This window comes from Carassius carassius, chromosome 15 (assembly GCF_963082965.1).
Source record: "Carassius carassius chromosome 15, fCarCar2.1, whole genome shotgun sequence".
Classification (NCBI taxonomy): domain Eukaryota; kingdom Metazoa; phylum Chordata; class Actinopteri; order Cypriniformes; family Cyprinidae; genus Carassius; species Carassius carassius.
The window spans coordinates 19,429,522-19,447,740 of record NC_081769.1 but is presented as its reverse complement, the minus strand read 5'-3'; the positions used below and the strand labels follow the sequence as shown (position 1 = coordinate 19,447,740).

Genomic DNA, 18,219 nt, shown 5'->3' with positions numbered 1-18,219 from the left:
ATAGCTTTCTGTTTACAGTTGTCTTTTGTTAGTCTACACTCTTAAAAATAAAGGTGCTTAAAAATTTTCTTCATATGATGCCACAGAAGAACAAATTTTGGTTCCACAAAGAACTATTCAGTCAAAGGTTCTTTAAAGAACCATGTCTTTCTTACCTATTTATAATCTGAAGAACCTTATTTCACTACAAAGACCTTTTGTGAAACTTGAGTGTACAATACAAATTTATATATTAATTGATGCTACTGTATGTTGCTGAAACACATTTAATAAACAACATATTTTCCTATAGCATACATTTCAGTGTAGAGTGAATATTATCTTGTAATTATATCTGATAATAAACAATAATTGATCATGATTTTGCAATTTAAAAAAGAAATAGTATGAACCAAAATTAAATAATGCAATATTGATAAAACTGATTTTATTATTTTTAATTTCAACAAAAACATATAAAAATCATGCTGTAATTGCATCTAAGTTACAAGTTTTTGTTCAAACACATCTGAAAAGCAATATGTGCTGTTTTATTTACATAAGCAAAATATAATATGGAAATCAAATGCTTCTGCACATTTTACTGTATAAAGACAATGTTTAAATCACTGAATCTTAGCATATTATCTTCTGTAATAACAATGAGTTTAACACATGACTGGATGGACCCTGGAAGGCACCTGCTAATTTTCATAGAACAACCAACTCATGCACAACTCTCAAACCACAAAGCACTCCGCTGCTGTGATCCAGAGCTCACAGAAGAAGATGGGAACTTAAACCTCAATCTTCTCTTTGGGATCTGAAATCATCTGAGCAGGGGCCAGTCCTCTGTAACAAAGAACTCACAGGTATTGTGAGACCATCATGACTATGACAGTAGTCGGCTATATTCAGACAGCGCAGATGATTTCTTAACACCATCCCAAATTCTAGCCGCATAATGAAACCTGTAAAATCAAATGCAGTCATCCATTACCTTAAAATGTACATAGATACATCTTTCAAACTGATGTAAATAGGTACACAAAGTGTCAGGGTGTGCCTTACCAGTTTTTCTCAGTGAGGATTGTGTGTGAGAGCTGACTGCGGGACATAGCCAAGATCTGACTGCGGAATTTAGAAACCAGTGAAGAAAAGCTGGGATGACCTCTGTAACCAGGCAGCAGAGAGAAGAGAGGTGGACCTGAACCTGGTGCACAAAACACACAGACCCAGTGCAAATTAAGTTCATTCTAAATGGAAACAGTTAGCAGTAAAGTCCATCATAATTTCCATCATTTTAAAAGAGCCATCTGGCATGAGCACTCTGAAAATATGAGCTATAACAATAAAACAAAACATACAATTCATAAAGATTAAAAACATATTCAACAGCAGTACTGAACAAGCTTTTCTAACATTTGGTTAAAGCTCACTTTTTGAACTAGCTCCTTCAAATAATCCCACAGTTCTCAAATGTATCTTAACAACAACTAGGCCTATTTTCTGACCTGCTCTTGTCAAAGCATCTTCCCCATCATTCTCCATCATAGGTAAGAGGAAAAGATTGACTTCTGTCTCCAAGTAATCTCGATTCAGTCCTGGGAATATGTTACAATCCAGCATGGATAAGGTGCCTACAATAGGAAAAAATTTTAAACACCGAATCATGTGGTGTTATGAACATGTTTACTGTCATGCCAAGAGGACTGACCTTTATATTTTAGGTGGGAATGTGCCATAAGCTTGTCAACTGCCAGATGCATCTTCTTCAGATTCCGTGGGCAGAATTCCTCCCTCCTTGCTTTGTTCTGCAAGAAAACTATGAAAACAGAAAGAAAAGACATACATTAAAGCCTTTGCCTGCAAATTCATTCATCATGAACATGAAAGTACAACCCACTTATAGCTCAGTAAATGATTCAGAAATAAAGATCATTAATAGTTTTCTGACCTATGTGAGGATAATACTCCGAGCCATCATCTGCCCCTGAGGAGCTGGTGCTGTCATGACTGGCAGATGGAGTCGAGGGTTTCAGCATCTCAGCAGTCTGCAGAAACCTGCTTACAGACTCAGCTGTTAGTTTTATGCCACACAGAACATCCAGTTTCCTTTGACCATTACTATCTGTAATGCCTGAGATTGTTTATTGTCTATTTATTAACTATGACAGTTGAAGTATATAGTATAAATACACATTTTGGTTCATTAATATATATATTAATGAAAAACGTAAAAAGAAGGGTAATTAAAATGCTCAAATCTTATGGTGATTTATTTCAATGTCATTATTATTGAAACGTACAATGCCGTCATTACCTATATAAGTTGATATCAGTGAACCAGTCCTGAATCACAATCACAACATGGCATATGGTAAAGAGGAAGGCAGTGATCTGCAGAGACTAAACCAAACATTTGGAAAAAAGGAGAATTTCAGTTAAATTAAATCTACAGAATTTTGTTTTTCAAGTAGAATTATCAGAACATTCTAAAAGAGTACATGACAAATAAACTATAGAATACGATTTGTAAAAGTCCATGTGACAGTTATTAATATAAATACATAGCATGTAGTAATACATCATATGATCTTATATTTAAATACAAAAGTATTTGCAAAATAGTACATGGCACAGAGTGTGCATCATTGCCTTATACTCACCTGCATCTCCACATATGTATGTGGAAGATTGTATTCTGGAGGAAGCTTGCGGTCATTGTTAATGAGATGATCCAAAATAGAGGGGCTTAGAATTGGCTGGAGATGAAAATGACTATTAGAGAACTACATGCACACAGAAAACAGCACTGTTCTGTGTGACCCTACAGTCTGACCTGCGTGTCCAGAAAGATGACCCTCTCCTGAGTGATGTAGAAATCGATTCCACTGCTCTGGTTCCCAGCTCTCTCCTTGATTTCCTGCGTCTGAGCTCTGAACACATATGCCCTGTTTAACCGAGAATCATTGGGTGAAATGCAATAACAATGAGGTGGAAAGGCAAATCAGCTGGTGGTAACAAATCAGGATGCTGTTGATTGACTAACCTCTGGTCCTCCTCAGGGCTGTTTGCAGAGAGAAGAGACATGATTGTGGACTTGCCTGTGCCTTGTAGCCCAATAACCCCAACTACTAACATATCCGTCTGGTCTCGCAGGTACTGGTACATACATGCATACAGCATACATTCACCTGACTGTTATGCACATATTTAGAGCAATAGATACAAAACATAACTTTATTAAAAGAAAAACTATGCCCTCACCTCCATAGCGCTGTCACACCAATTCATTTGGTCATCCACTAGCTTAATGCTGTGCTTCATCTTCTCAGGGGGGAGGAGCTTAGTCTGGCCAATCACAGCTGAAAAATCACATGGTAAAGTATGATGATTAATCACAGAAAAAAAATCATGACACAAAACACCAATAATAGCAGTTTAAATGAACTATTCACACAAAAATTTGAAAATTTGCGGAAAATATAATCACCCTTAGGCGATCTTTATCATCATTTCACTTGCTCATCAATTGATCTTCTGCAGTAAATGGGCTCAGACAGAATGAGAGTTCAAACAGCTGATAAAAACATCACAATAATTTACTCCAATCCATTAATTAAGGACTTCACGTAAAGTGAAAAGCTGCATGTTTGTAAGAAAAAAAAACATTTTTTCCATTTTAGAGAAAATCCCCTGTTGACTTCTTACATCCAGATCCACTGACATATTCGTTTACTGTTTTGGATTATGGTTTTAAGTTAAAATGTCATAATGATGGATTTGTTTATTAAACACATGCAGCCGTTCTTTTCACATGACATGGACTGGAGTTGTTACATTTTCTTGTGGATTACTGTGATCTTTTTATTAGCTGTCTGAACTCTCATTCTGACGGCACCCATTCACTGTAGAGGATCCATTGGTAAGCAAGCAATGTAATGCTAAATTTCAACAAATCTGTTCCAATCTTCTCCGTCTACATCTTGGTTGGCCTAATGGTGACTAAATTCTTTAACAAATTTACATTTTTGGATGAAATATTCCCATAAAGCTTAAGTGTGTAAATAAAAGATATGTTAAAGAGCAAGACGTGAGAAAATAACTGACGATCCACAGCTCCACCGGATGCAGCTGAGCCCATGCCTCTGTTCTGGATTTGATACACAGGTTGGGTCGGCCGCTGGCCTTCCCTCTCCAGTTTGGCAGTTCCTGCACCTGAGACTGAAGGAGCCACATCAGGAGGGTTCCCAGGCTTCCCCCCTTCATCTCTGGTTTTAATCAGCATGATCGGCTTTTCCAATGGGGCTCCACTTGCTGGCACACTTGTTTTGGACTAAAACCAAATAAAGACAATATTATGTATGAATAGAATACTATATTAAATTTAAAATGTACATTAAATTAAATGTAAAAATTAAATTTATGCATTTAGCAGACACTTTTATCCAAAGCGACTTACAGTGCATTCAGGCTATCAATTTTTACCTATCATGTGTTCCCGGGGATACGAACCCCCCAGTGCCTTACCAATTGAGCTACAGGAACACATATATACAACACAATACAAAGAAAGAATATAACATTCACATTAATTGTTTGCTTGTGTAGAATAAACATCAATTTTACACATACTCGCTCTCCAGGAGGCTTAGCAAGTATAATGGGAGTCTTCTGTAGAAGAGGTCCTGTGGGTTCCTCACTGCCATCCTGAAAACACAAGACAATAATATCACACAACTCAACGATTCAGTCAGTAAAGCATGGGTTTTCAAACTGGGGTTCAGTGACTCCCACAGGGGTGCAGGACTAGGGGGTCACTGGAAAATGTATGAAAAACTGAAATAAATGTAATATTTAAATAAATAACATATAAATAAATGAATAAATACTACAAACTTAAATTATTAATTCAAAATTAATTAAAATAAATAAAAACAGATTAAATAAGTAAAAAAATATCTAACAGTGTAGTAGAAAAACTTGAGTAAAGAAAAAATGTCACAGAAGCAAATCTGTTAGTAATTCTATATAACAGAAACTCAATTTTATACTTCAGACATATTTATAGTACTAATGTTTTCAATATATAAATTTGAGACTTGGAGACTGACTAATGTGGGACACCTAAGCTTCAGTGTGTTTATCTCTTCTTTTACAACATTAAACTGCACATGATTGGTGTTGAATTCTCTGGTCCTCCTCAGGGCTAATGAAATCACTTGACTTTCTGGAAATTATGTCAGAAATGTGGCCAAAAAAATCAACAAACAGGAAGTACCTCTAGTAAAGTTCACTGAAATGTCACTGACATAGGTTTTAAACTAAATTAATGTTAAGGATATAAATCTGTTATAAATAAAACAATGTTCTAAATTGTTATCAAATTTTATTTGTGATGAATGTATACATCAAATTTTGCAATAATATTATTAAAATGTTTAAAGAATATTTTCCATTTAAAGAAATCTTTGTTGTCCCACTTTAGAAAAGGATGTTTCAAAAGTGGGAAAGCATGTTTTGACTAATGTGAGACAGTCAAATATACCATGTTACTCAACTGATAAAATGTGCATTAAGAAGGTTAAATGCCATACATGTAACTTTGTAATTTTGGGGCTTATAATGCAGCAATATTATTTGGTTTAAGATCCAGATTCACAATTAAGTGACTAGAGGACAATAGCATCCTGGACCATGATGAGTCCATGACTGTCCAGGACTGCTTATTTCTGTTATGAAGTGTTTAACCATTACAATTTGATTAACACAAGCTTTAATAATAATAATAATATAATAATTTATAGAAGTTTAATAACAGTTTTAAAAGCATTCCATGTTCCAAAATTAACTAAATTAAGCAAACATGTGTATGCACATTTAACCAGGAGAGTTAATGTGAAGTTTATTTTGTAAATTATTTTGAAAATCCACAAACTCTTAAACAATTTGGCACAAGGAGCACTAATATATGTGCCATTTCCCATTTAATTAAAATTTCTGAAATATTTCATCTAATTTAGATAGGGAACATCTTTGGGATTTCATAATGATATAACATTTTGATGTATCATTTTGGCTTCATATGAAAATATGATGCACAAGTCAAAATGTCTAAAAGTGTCCTACATTACCCTAATCCACCCTAGCTTTTAAATTTTCGGATGGCAGGGCCGGCCTGCGGCATAGGCGGTATAGGCAAATGCTAAGGGCGCCACTCATCCATAGGGGCGCCAGAATGAGTGAACGAGTGAATTTTTTTTTTTTACATATTTTTTTTTATAATAGGTTACTATTTAAAAACCATTAATTAGAAATACTACCAAATAAAAAAAAAAGTAAAAAAAAAAAAAACAAAAAAAAAGTCCGGCTCTTCAATCTTCCCCCGACCATCGAGTGCTTGAAGTGCGTCAGAAACAGAGCGCGCGCACGATCAGTTGTTGGTAATTTGTTGTGTAGCGTGCCCGACGCCGCATCCAATGTAGACAGCACTGCTTTTGTTAACACACAGCTCGTAGAAACGGGCCTGGCAGCTCGCGCCAGTTCTAGACACGGTGAAAGTTTCCTGATTGTGACGGAAGGCCGAATTTACATGACACATTATAAATGAGCATAGTCTGCGATAGATACAGTGCCAAAAAGAAGAGAAGAGGATAAAGACAGAGATAAAGAGATGTAGTGAAAGAATAATTTATTGCATAGGAGTAAGATACTATAATTTCATGGCAGTTATTTTTACCTTAAACTTAAATGTTAGCAGTTGTTCTGAGTCCCCAGACTGTGATTTTGTACAATCATGTCAATTTTAAGACGCATTTTTTATTATCACTTTTTTATTAATGTTTTACTCTACAGTTGTGCAGTTTTGGGGGGATACAGTACAGGCCAAAAGTTTGGAAACATTACTATTTTTAATGTTTTTGAAAGAAGTTTCTTCTGCTCATCAAGCTTGCATTTATTTGATCAAAAATACAGAAAAAATGTAATATTGTGATATATTATTACAATTTAAAATAATTTGTTTTCAAGTTATTATACTTTAAATGATCATTTATTTCTGTGATGCAAAGCTGAATTTTCAGCATCATTACTCCATTCTTCAGTGTCACACATGCGCGTAATTTGCACGGGGGTTACGGGGGTCATGACCCCCCCAAAAATCAGATCCAGCTAATATAACCCCCCCAATATCATCACATCATTCAGATTAAAATAGATATGAAATATTCAGAATGAATACTTTTGTTCATTTTCTTTATTAATTTCATTTGCCAGCAAGAAAGATAGTATCATATTTTAAATAATCTGTAATGTACCCCCCGCACCGATTTGGTATTACCAAAGTCTCTGGTATTACCCAACCCGCTTTCTGTACCAAGTTTGTTCACTATTTTGCGCAGTCGATGGGATGAATGGTTGGAGAAAGCTGACGGAAAGATGAAAAGGACACTGAAAGGCAGCCAGACAACGATTTTTCATTGTTTGTCGACACCAGCCAAAAAAAAAGAAAAAAGAAAAAAACGGAGGTACCCTTAAAAAAATCCTGACCAAACGAAGGTACCCTTAAGTTAGCTGTTAAGTTAGCTCAGCGTTTCTCAAAGTGTGGGGAATAGAAACATGACAAACAGGTTTTGTGCCCATCTTTTTAATTCTGTTATTTATTGACCATACACTCAAAACAAAGACACATTTAAATGTAAGCCTTGACGTTACTTAACCTCTTCACACGTAAGTTTAAAAGTATTTCAAGGCTACCGTTATTGATCGTAGTATCGCTTTATGGTTCCCATGGAGACGCGCCATTCATTGCTTGTCACACCGTAGCCACAATAGTGCTGAATGACTGATGATCTGCTTTTATTTCCTTTTTTATTCAAAATTTCACAAATGTGTTAGCTATAGCAGGATATATCTGATATTCCGATTGTCAAATATGTGCAAGTGGATGTGTTTTGTTGTTCAAACACCTTTATAACGATCGCATTACTTGAGCTGTATTCTCGAGGTCGGACATCCGGGACTTTTACTCCCATAATGCACTGCGCGCGCATAGCAACCGCGGCGAAGGGTAAAACAAACAAGTGCTCGCCATTAAGCAACACAGGCGGAAGACAAATGAGCGCAGATATGTCGAGAAACTGCCGAGAATCATGCCTAAAAAATTAGCAATGATTCGGCAAATCAAAGAATAACAAAATAATACCACTGCAGAGATGGCCACTCAATTTTCTGTTGCTATGTTATGACATTGCTATGCATAATGGTCGGCAGCTCTACACTGATAAGCAACAATGAAATGCACTAGTTGTGTGGGGAATAAGATACGTTTCTGCAGTTAGTCTATTTTTGCTTTTTTGAAAAAACCGTGTCCCTCACTGACACTGTACAAGCTGTGCCACTGACAGACTGAGCTCATTACAGCCATTGTGTAACACAGTGCTTTTGAATAAACATTTTTTTTTTCTAAATGAACAGTTAATGTAATCGACGCTTGATGGGTATTTAAACATGACTGCAATATGTCTGGATACTCGAGCCTGGGCCATGCCTTTGGGTTGTTCTCCCAGGACTCAGCTGGATGTCGATAGGGACAAGATTGTAACGTTAAACCTACAAGCGACAGCTTTCTGTGGTACCTGGTCAATGCAGGCGCAAGTAGACTTTCTATATATTGTTAAGACATTCTGTAATAGAAGAAAGAAGATCTGTATTTGTATAGCTGCTAGCGCCTTTCACATACATGTAACGTTAGCTAACGTTAGTCACAAAGAGCTTTACATGAGTGTTTTATTATTACATTCACTTCACTTCTCACCACAGACATACATTCGCATAAACAGATATCATTCATTATTAATACAAAGTAGTCCGTTAGTATCCATATCTGACATAATCCACAACAAAACTTCTGTGAATAGATACCTTTTTGATTTTCCTCGGGCTTTGCCTTGATTGCCTTTGGTTTGTTTTACCCTTCAAACACGGTGGCGGCTTGTTGCTATGCAGGTCACATGATTTGTGACGTAACGCCGACCAAGAGAATGCGCAACGTATTTTAGGTATCTATCTTATTAAAATACCTAAAAAAATACGTACATTATTAGGAATTTTCCACCTCTGGTTCAATTTGAGATTATTTTTATTTTTGTTTGTTTGTTTGTTTTTTTGTTGTTCTTTTTGCATGGATTTTGCAAAGTGTCAAAATGAATCAAAGCACAACTAGGTTAATGTTAGTCCACACTTGTATTGATGTTATCAGAGGCTAAATGCAAACACAATTATTATTATTATTATTATTATATATTATTATTATTATTATTTCATGCAAAGTGATAATATAATTGCACTTTCATTTTCTTTATTTGAAAATTTTTAATGCTGTTATTTGATGTTAAGTTTTTAAAATGTGATGTTAATAAAATACATTTTAACAGTTAAACTTAAAGCCTAGTTTATTAACATTTTGTTGGGGTGATTGGGGACAGGTGGGGCTCGAAACCCTTTCCTACCTCTGAAGTGGGGAATGGCAGAAAAGTTTGAGAAACACTGAGTTAGCTGATGATTTGTTTTGTTGACTGGAGTTGGCTGGCTAGATGTTCGTTTGCCAGTGTCCTATGAGGTAAAGCCAGAGGGTGCCAGGGACTGTGTAGAACCAATGTCACTGAATTGTAACTGCTGTTTGCTCCAATACAGTCACCCGTTTTGGGGGGGATTGCATAATTAAATTATGCAAATTAGCATGTTACCTTTTACACAAGAAAATAATACAATAAATTAATAAATAAATAAATATGCCGCGAGTTTAACCCCCCCAATGGTAGACCCAAAGTTACGCCCTTGGTGTCACATGTGACATCCGGTCTATCACATGATCCTTTAGAAATCATTCTAATATGATGATTTATTATGAGTGTTGGAAACAGTTCTGCTGTAATGTGTGTGTGTGTGTGTGCGTGTGTGTGTGTGTGTATATATATATATATGTATATACACACACTGTCGGCCCTGTCGGATGGGGTTCTTCGCAGGAGTGTTATATCTGGCATCTAGAAAATCTCTGCACTAAAACATCCAATGTTTAAGTCATCATTCAGGAACCACGTCTTATTATAATTACACTTGAAGTTAGGCAGCTCATGTTTTGACACAGAATCTCACCCTGCGCTCACGGGGAACATACTCTCGATCTCGACTGGGTCCGGAGAGGTTTTGAGCCGCTGGTCCTGGGTCTCGGTCTCTCCGTCGCCGCCGCCTCCTTCCCTGTCCGTAGATCCCGGGCTGACTGTGACCCGACTCCGACATGATGACCGATGCTGGATACCTCTACTGGGGGCTGGACTTCTTACTCTTATGGCTATTCTTGCAACACTTTTAGGGAGGTTTCTTAACGTTCACAGCGATGACCTACCATTCTAATGTTTATTAAAGCCGTAACATTACTTATCAAAACATATTAATGACTATTAGCTGACTGTATTGGCCTGTCGACAGCCAAATTACTAATGAATGAATGAGTTTTAGTTTAAATAGCAATGTCGACTTACATGCTGTAACTATGTAGCAAAATAGTTCATTTATCTTCTTTTTGTAATGTGGTAGTATTTAAACAGACACCAGACTGTTGTGTGAAAGAAACGGTACAAACCCCAAAAGAGGCCGATGAGGAAACGCAATTTCGCTTTTTGGTTCCGATCATTTGGTTCTTAAAATCGCTTGGTAGTTAAGCTTTATAAAAATATATCTGTATTAAATAACTATAAAATAATTTTCTAACAATATAATTGTATTATTGTATTATATGTATTGTATTTGTTCAGTGAGCACCAACATTATGTCGTTCATAGATATCTTGTATCTGCTTCAGTTGGTTTCATCGGTAGCTTGTGTATAATTATTTTGTAAAAAAAAAAAAAAATTTTTTTTTAAATTTAATAAACATTTTAATAATTTTGTAAGTAGCCTCTTTTGGCCAGTAATTTTATCATATTAACTTTTACCATTCATAAGGGTCAATTGTTTTATAAATTGAGATATATATCATCATCTGAAATCTGAATAAATAAGCTTTCCATTGATGAATGGTTTGTTGGGTGCACCTTCAAAGTTGTCCAAATTAAGATCTTAGCAATGCATATTACTAATCAAAAGTTTTGATTAGTAATATGCATTGCTAAGATCTTAAAAACTTAAGTTTTGATATACTTACAGTATGAATTTGACAAAATATCTTCATGGAACATGATCTTAATTTTTTTGCCATAAAAGAAAAATCGATAATTTTGACCCACACAATGTATTTTTGGCTATTGCTACAAATATACCATGCTTCTTATGACTGGTTTTGTGGTCCAGAGTCACATATAAATAAATACATAAATATGTAAATAAATAAATGTAACAATCAGACAAAAAAAGGAATTAATTAAATTTATCTGGAAATCATTATTACATTTACATTTAATCATTTAGCAGACGCTTTTATCCAAAGCGACTTACAAATGAGAACAATAGAAGCAGCCAGGTCAACAAGAGAACAACCACAGTGTACAAGTGCCATGACAAGTCTCAGTTAGTCTAGTATAGAACGCATAGGTAGGTTTTTTTTTTTTTTTTTTATAAAAAGACAAGAAAAGGAAAAGTGCTAGTGTTAGTTGGTTAAGTGCAGGCGAAAAAGATGAGTCTTTAGCTGTTTCTTGAAAATGAGTAAAGACTCAGCTGTACGAATTGAGATAGGGAGGTCATTCCACCAGCTGGGCACAGTCCAGGAAAAGGTCCTTGAGAGTGATTTTGAACTTCTTTGGGATGGTACCACAAGGCGTCGATCACTTGCAGAGCGCAAACTTCTGGAGGGCACATAAGATTTAACCAATGAGTTTAGGTAAGTTGGTGACGTGCCAGTGGTCGTCTTGTAGGCTATCATCAGTACCTTGAATTTGATGCGAGCAGCTACTGGTAGCCAGTGTAACCTGATGAGGAGCGGAGTAACGTGAGCTTTTTTTGGCTCATTGAAGACAACCCTCGCTGCTGCATTCTGGATCAATTGCAGAGGCTTGACAGTACATGCAGGAAGGCCCGCCAGGAGAGCATTACAATAGTCCAGTCTGGAGAGAACAAGAGCTTGGACAAGAAGTTGGGTTGCTTGCTCTGACAGGAAGGGTCTAATCTTCCTAATGTTGTATAAGGCAAACCTGCAGGACCGGGTAGTTGTAGCAATGTGGTCTGTGAAGCTTAACTGATGATCCATCACAACTCCTAGGTTTCTAGCTGTCCTCGAAGGAGTAATGGTTGATGAGCCCAGCTGTATAGAGAAGTTGTGATGAAGCAATGGGTTAACTGGAATCACCAGGAGTTCTGTCTTCGTAAGGTTAAGCTGAAGGTGATGGTCATTCATCCAGCTAGAGATGTCACTCAGACAGGCTGAAATGCGAGCAGCTACCGTCGGGTCATCTGGTTGGAATGAGAGGTAGAGTTGGGTGTCATCAGCGTAGCAGTGATAAGAAAAGCCATGCTTCTGAATGACAGATCCTAATGATGTCATGTAGATTGAGAAGAGAAGTGGTCTAAGTACTGAGCCTTGAGGAACCCCAGTAGCAAGGTGGTGTGACTTTGAAACATCACCCCTCCAAGACACACTGAAGGATCTGTCAGAGAGGTAGGACTTAACCCACAGGAGTGCTGTTCCAGAGATGCCCATCTTTCTGAGCGTGGACAGGAGAATCTGGTGATTAATGGTGTCAAAAGCAGCAGAAAGGTCCAGTAAGATGAGTACCGAGGATTTTGAAGCTGCTCTTGCTAGTCGCAGGGCTTCAGTAACCGAGAGCAGAGCAGTCTCAGTTGAGTGGCCACTTTTGAAGCCAGATTGGTTGCTGTCCAGGAGGTTGTTCTGTACAAGGAACATAGAAAACTGGTTGAACACCGCTCGATCAAGTGTCTTTGCAATGAATGGAAGAAGGGATACCGGTCTGTAGTTTTCAAGAAGCGCTGGATTTAGAGATGGTTTCTTGAGCAGTGGGCTTACCCGAGCCTGCTTGAATGCTGAGGGAAATGTTCCAGAGTGAAGAGAGGAGTTGATAACGTGAGTAAGCGAAGGTATGACTGAAGAAGAGATCGCTTGAAGGAGGTGAGTGGGGATCGGATCAAGTGGACAAGTAGTAGGATGATTGGACAGGAGAAGTTCGGAGACATCCATCTCTGAGAGTGGGGAGAAGGAGGAGAAAGAGTGTGCATCGGTCATTGTGAAGTTGTCCTCAGTCTGCGGTGTGGAGAATTGGCCGCTGATGGATCTCGTCTTATTTGTGAAGAAAACTGCAAAGTCGTCCGCTGTAAGAGTCGATGGAGGAGGTGGTGGCGGCGGATTAAGAAGAGAAGAGAAAGTCTTGAAGAGTGTCCGAGTGTCACAACAGCTGTTAATTTTGTTGTGGTAGTAGGATGTTTTAGCCGTGAAGACATTTGCAGAGAAGGAAGAGAGGAGAGACTGATACACACTGAGGTCAGTAGAGTTTCTTGATTTATGCCATTTCCTCTCTGCAGCCCTGAGTTTAGAACGATGTTCACGGAGAACCTCAGACAGCCAGGGGGCAGATGGGGCAGTGCGTGCTGGTCTAGATAACAGTGGGCAAAAGTTGTCCAAGCAAGATGTTAAAGTGGAGCAAAGAGTGTCCGTAGCGCTGTTCGTGTCCAGAGCAGAGAACTGAGAGAGTGCAGGAAGCGAGGATGAAACCACAGAAGATAAGCGAGATGGAGAGAGTGAGCGTAGGTTCCGTCGAAAGGTGACCTGCGTTGGAGTGTGAGGCACTTCAGGAGTAAGTGCTAGGTTAGCAGTAATGAGGAAGTGGTCTGAGGTGTGCAGTGGAGCAACTGAAGAGTTGTCCATGGAGCAACAGCGCGTGTAGATTAGGTCCAGTTGGTTGCCTGATTTGTGAGTCGCTGTAGTAGACACTAGCTTGAGATCAAATGAGGTGAGCAGAGTTTTGAAGTCAGCAGCCTGGGGTTTATCTAGGTGGATGTTGAAGTCACCAAGCAGTGCCAGAGGAGTACCATCTTCAGGAAAGTTTGATAGCAGCACATCCAACTCCTCCAAGAAGTTTCCCAATTGACCTGGGGGACGATAAATGACCACAAAGTGGATTTTAACAGGGTGGGTTACAGTAATGGCATGTGATTCAAATGAACCAGTACCTGTAGGTGATGGCTGAAGATCAAATTTCCATTCTTTTGATATAAGGAGACCTGTCCCTCCACCCCTCCCAGTGGTACGAGGAGTGTGGGAACAAGTGAAATTAGTGGAGAGGGCTGCAGGGGTGGCAGTGTCTTCAGGTTTGATCCAAGTCTCTGTCAGTGCCATGAGTGCCATGATTAAAATCTATATTTAAAATCTATATTAAAATCTATATTTTAATAATGAAAACTTTTTGACACATTATTGATTAAAACTTTCATTTTCAAGATTCAATTGCCATCTTTTTTAAAAGTAAATCTAAAATAAAACCTATTGTGAAGATAGATAGCTTTAGGTAGTCATATGATACATTGATAGTCTCTGCATTAGTCACTCAAGTATCATTCTAAGACAAATTTGTTTTTTAAAAGGTCAGCATCACAGAAAAATGCAAAAATAGGTAAAAACTAAACATGCAATGTAAATATGACATTTGCATTGTTATGAAAATGTGTAGGTAGGATAGGACTACTAACCATTTGTGATAAACTGTGCCACATTTAATGTATTTATGAAATGCATACAACTTTTTTTCTGATACAAGCACAGTGGGGTTTTCTTAAAATTAAAAAAGTGGTGTTTCTGTGAAACACAATTAAATATTTAAAGAAAGTATGATTGTTTTTGTCTATACAGTGAAAGAATATCAGTATGTAGGTTTGTAAGTACTGTATGTATGTACTACACAGACGTTTTACTCTTCCTCCTTGAGCTCAAGTTCAGACAGAGGACATTGCCTTTTGACGATTCTGCTTAACAAATGTAGTTGCTGGGTAAAGTCAGGCAGTCCTTAATGTTCCTTTCTACAATGCAAAACAGACCTGTGGAAATGCATAAGAAGAACTCCTGCTGAGGAACTGCTATCCTTCAGTTAGTCCAGCTATGGCGCTGCACATTACTCTGCTTCTCACCACTGCTTTGTTCTCCAAAGGTACAGCACAGGCTTATTTTAGTATCTTAGTATATTTTGAATTCGTTTTTATTTTTATATTTCCTGTTTTCAAATGAAATTTTGTCATAGTTTTACAAATTTTGTTGTGTCTTTTTGACATTTTTATTTTAAATGGCTATTTATATTATATTATATTATATTATATTATATTATATTATATTATATTATATTATATTATATTATATTATATTATATTATATTATATTATATTATATTATATTATATTATATTATATTATATTATATTATATTATATTATATTATCATTAACTTTTATTTCCCTTTTAGTTTTATTTTATTACACCAAGGCCTTGGCAACTAGCTGAGATAAAAATAATATATTAATATTTTATTGCAGTATAGTTTTAGGTTTAAAGTGGAACCAAAATGTTCATGGTTTTAGTTTTAGCTATCTATATAGAGTTTTTATTTTAAATGTTTATACTGTTTGTTTCTAAATGTTAAAATCAGATATAAGATACAAACTGGTTTTCTGTTAAAGATTGGTGCTTCCTTTACTAACAAATCATGCTGACACCAAAATTACTGATCAATGCATTACTTACCTTATTTTTCAGCACTGACGCTGAACTGTAATCAATGTATACCAGATTCTACTGGAACATGCAAATCAAATGGGGTAATAATAACATGTCCATCCCGTTGTGGCTCCATAACCACAACCGTATACTCAGGTGAGAAATAAGATGATCATAAAAAATGTGTAAATCGTGTTTGGGTTTTATAACTGAAGGTTTTTTATTTTGGTCTTTGCAGACGGCAAATTAGTGAAAAGCAGTGCTGCAAGGACTTGCACAGATCCTGTTTCATGTGTTACTGGAAGCATGAATTCTGAAAAAAGCAAAGTGACCCTCAACTCCCAGTGCTGCGATACATATAACTGCAACTTTGGAAATGCACCAGGTACTTTGATCATATCATTTCAGTTTGAGCTCTTGACATTTCATAGATATATGTTTAGAATTTTATTTTATGTCATGTCTACATATAACCTGTACAGATTTGCCAGTAAAGCCTCTAAATGGGAAGAAATGTTTCACCTGCAATGCCACTGCAGACTGCACAAATACAATGGCTTGTGAGGGTGATGAGACTCGGTGCTTTATTACAACAGGTGAACCTTTTATTACTATTATTAAAGAACCCATATTTCTATTGAAATCTGTACATAGACAAGATGGCAGTAATTAGCCGTTTTTATTTAGGGCTTTAAAGGTAACACCAGCTCTTCTTTTTTTGTCTCTCAGCTGATGTTAATGGAAAGAATGTGACCACGAAAGGCTGTTCAAGCACGCTGTTCTGTGGGAACGGGACACTGGCACTGGGATTACCTGTACAGTCCTACGGCTTTGGTGCTTACATGAAATGTTGTGAAGGAAACCTGTGTAATGGTGCTCAGAGCTTGAGAGTTTATTTCCTGATGCTGGTACCACTTCTCTCTCTATTTGTCTTTTTATTTTAGATTTTTGCTTTTAAAAAGCACTTCTCTCTAATTTGTGTTCTGGTATAAAGATCAGGCCTCTTTCCACAGTTTTATCATTTAATTCTAAAGCTAAGCAATGAGAACTAGGTCTATGCATTTTTTACATTTGTTTTAAGTGTGGGGCCAATGTACATGTTTTTGGAAGTTGGTTGAATAAGCCTCAGGTGATCCACATCAAAATAAAAATAAAAAACCCATCTCATTGTCTCTTTTCACAGACTGTGAGACGCGTTTCCACATCTTTTAACATTCTTGTTTTTAAAAAAATGTTTTAGTACAGTTATGAGACTATACTTTGTGTTATATCTATTTAAGCAAATGGAAAACACTAGAATCGTTGAGCCCGGGATTCATTTAGGAGATGGGCACCTCTTAGTGGTGGTGGAGGGGACTGTAGTGGATGTGGAACACCTAGAAAGATGCTTTTCTTTCACTCCAAACTGTTTAAAAGGTTCTTGTTTCTCATTTGTGTATCTTTATCTATATATCTATGTCATATAACCTGTACATATAGTCATTTAACTATCCTCAAGTAAACTGTTTCATAGTGTCGACCATTAAAAGTTTTACAACTATATAAAGATTAAATATATATATATATACAAATTAAAAATGCTTTTATTGTAGTAAAAGTGTATAGTAACCTTTTTTTCTTTCAGCATAGTGACTACCATTTGTATAACCACAGTTTCATGACATCTAGGTTTAAATAAGATGATATAAAATTATCTTTAAATGGGACATATAATTAAAAAAATCCCTCAATATTTGAAAAACAAACAACAGTACTGATTTAAAAAGGTTTCTGAAAATAAACCCATGAGACAATATTACATTAAAAAAGGTAAGGAAGAAAAACTGTGTCCTAACAAACTGTCAAAAACATCAGTAGAGAGACTGAAGAAGCTCATGGATTGGTTTGACCTACCAAAGTTGATCTTTGTTGCCCTGATTACAGCCCTATTCACTCTTTATGATTGTGGCATTATTTGATAAAGAAAAGTTTTGAGAAAAGTCATGAAAATAAAACATTTCTTATTTTTAACAGTTTTGGTGTTATTATTTGAATTAAACTGTAAAAATAAAAAGATGTACGACATTGAACGGACATGATTTTGTTTGTTTGTTTGTTGAAATGATTTACTATAACAGAAGTAACAGAGCTCATTGAAGGGCCATCAATAACTGGCTTAGATAAAGGGGGACCTTGTTGCAGTTAATTTAAAATATTCATAAAGTATTTAAAAAAAAATGCTAGAGACAAAAAGTAATCCTTAATTAGAAAGAATTGTGTTTGTGATAATTAAACCCTTCCTGCTTTTTGTTTCAAAGTAAATGTAACACATATACAATAAGCAGTGTCTTTGTTTACACTACACTATCAGCATTTTGTTCCTTGTAATTTATAAGACCTCATTTCTATAGTCTGTAATAGAGATAAGATGCAGGCCATGTTACTACAGAACACTAACATTAGCTTCAGACACTAAAAACTACTCCGGTTCAGCTCGAGCATAAGCAGTTATTCCCTCTCTTTTTTTCCCTTCCCACTTCTTTCCTGTTT

The 18,219-nt window shown here is 36.5% G+C and overlaps 2 protein-coding genes across 2 annotated transcripts; one reads left to right on the top strand and one right to left on the bottom strand.

The window, feature by feature from the left end:
* Positions 1-431: 431 nt before the first annotated feature.
* smg9 (SMG9 nonsense mediated mRNA decay factor) lies at positions 432-10,641 on the bottom strand. Its single transcript, XM_059567824.1, has 13 exons — positions 10,141-10,641; positions 4,618-4,692; positions 4,093-4,318; positions 3,250-3,347; positions 3,032-3,144; positions 2,822-2,933; positions 2,649-2,744; positions 2,303-2,388; positions 1,937-2,043; positions 1,697-1,804; positions 1,494-1,619; positions 1,051-1,192; positions 432-950 (listed from the first exon to the last, which is right to left on the bottom strand). Exons 1-13 carry the CDS (start codon positions 10,282-10,284, stop codon positions 872-874), a joined length of 1,512 nt encoding a protein of 503 aa, XP_059423807.1. The 5' UTR covers positions 10,285-10,641; the 3' UTR covers positions 432-871.
* Positions 10,642-15,082: 4,441 nt separating this feature from the next.
* LOC132157919 (uncharacterized) lies at positions 15,083-16,842 on the top strand. Its single transcript, XM_059567176.1, has 5 exons — positions 15,083-15,131; positions 15,763-15,846; positions 15,929-16,075; positions 16,173-16,286; positions 16,420-16,842. Exons 1-5 carry the CDS (start codon positions 15,083-15,085, stop codon positions 16,632-16,634), a joined length of 609 nt encoding a protein of 202 aa, XP_059423159.1. The 3' UTR covers positions 16,635-16,842.
* Positions 16,843-18,219: the final 1,377 nt, after the last annotated feature.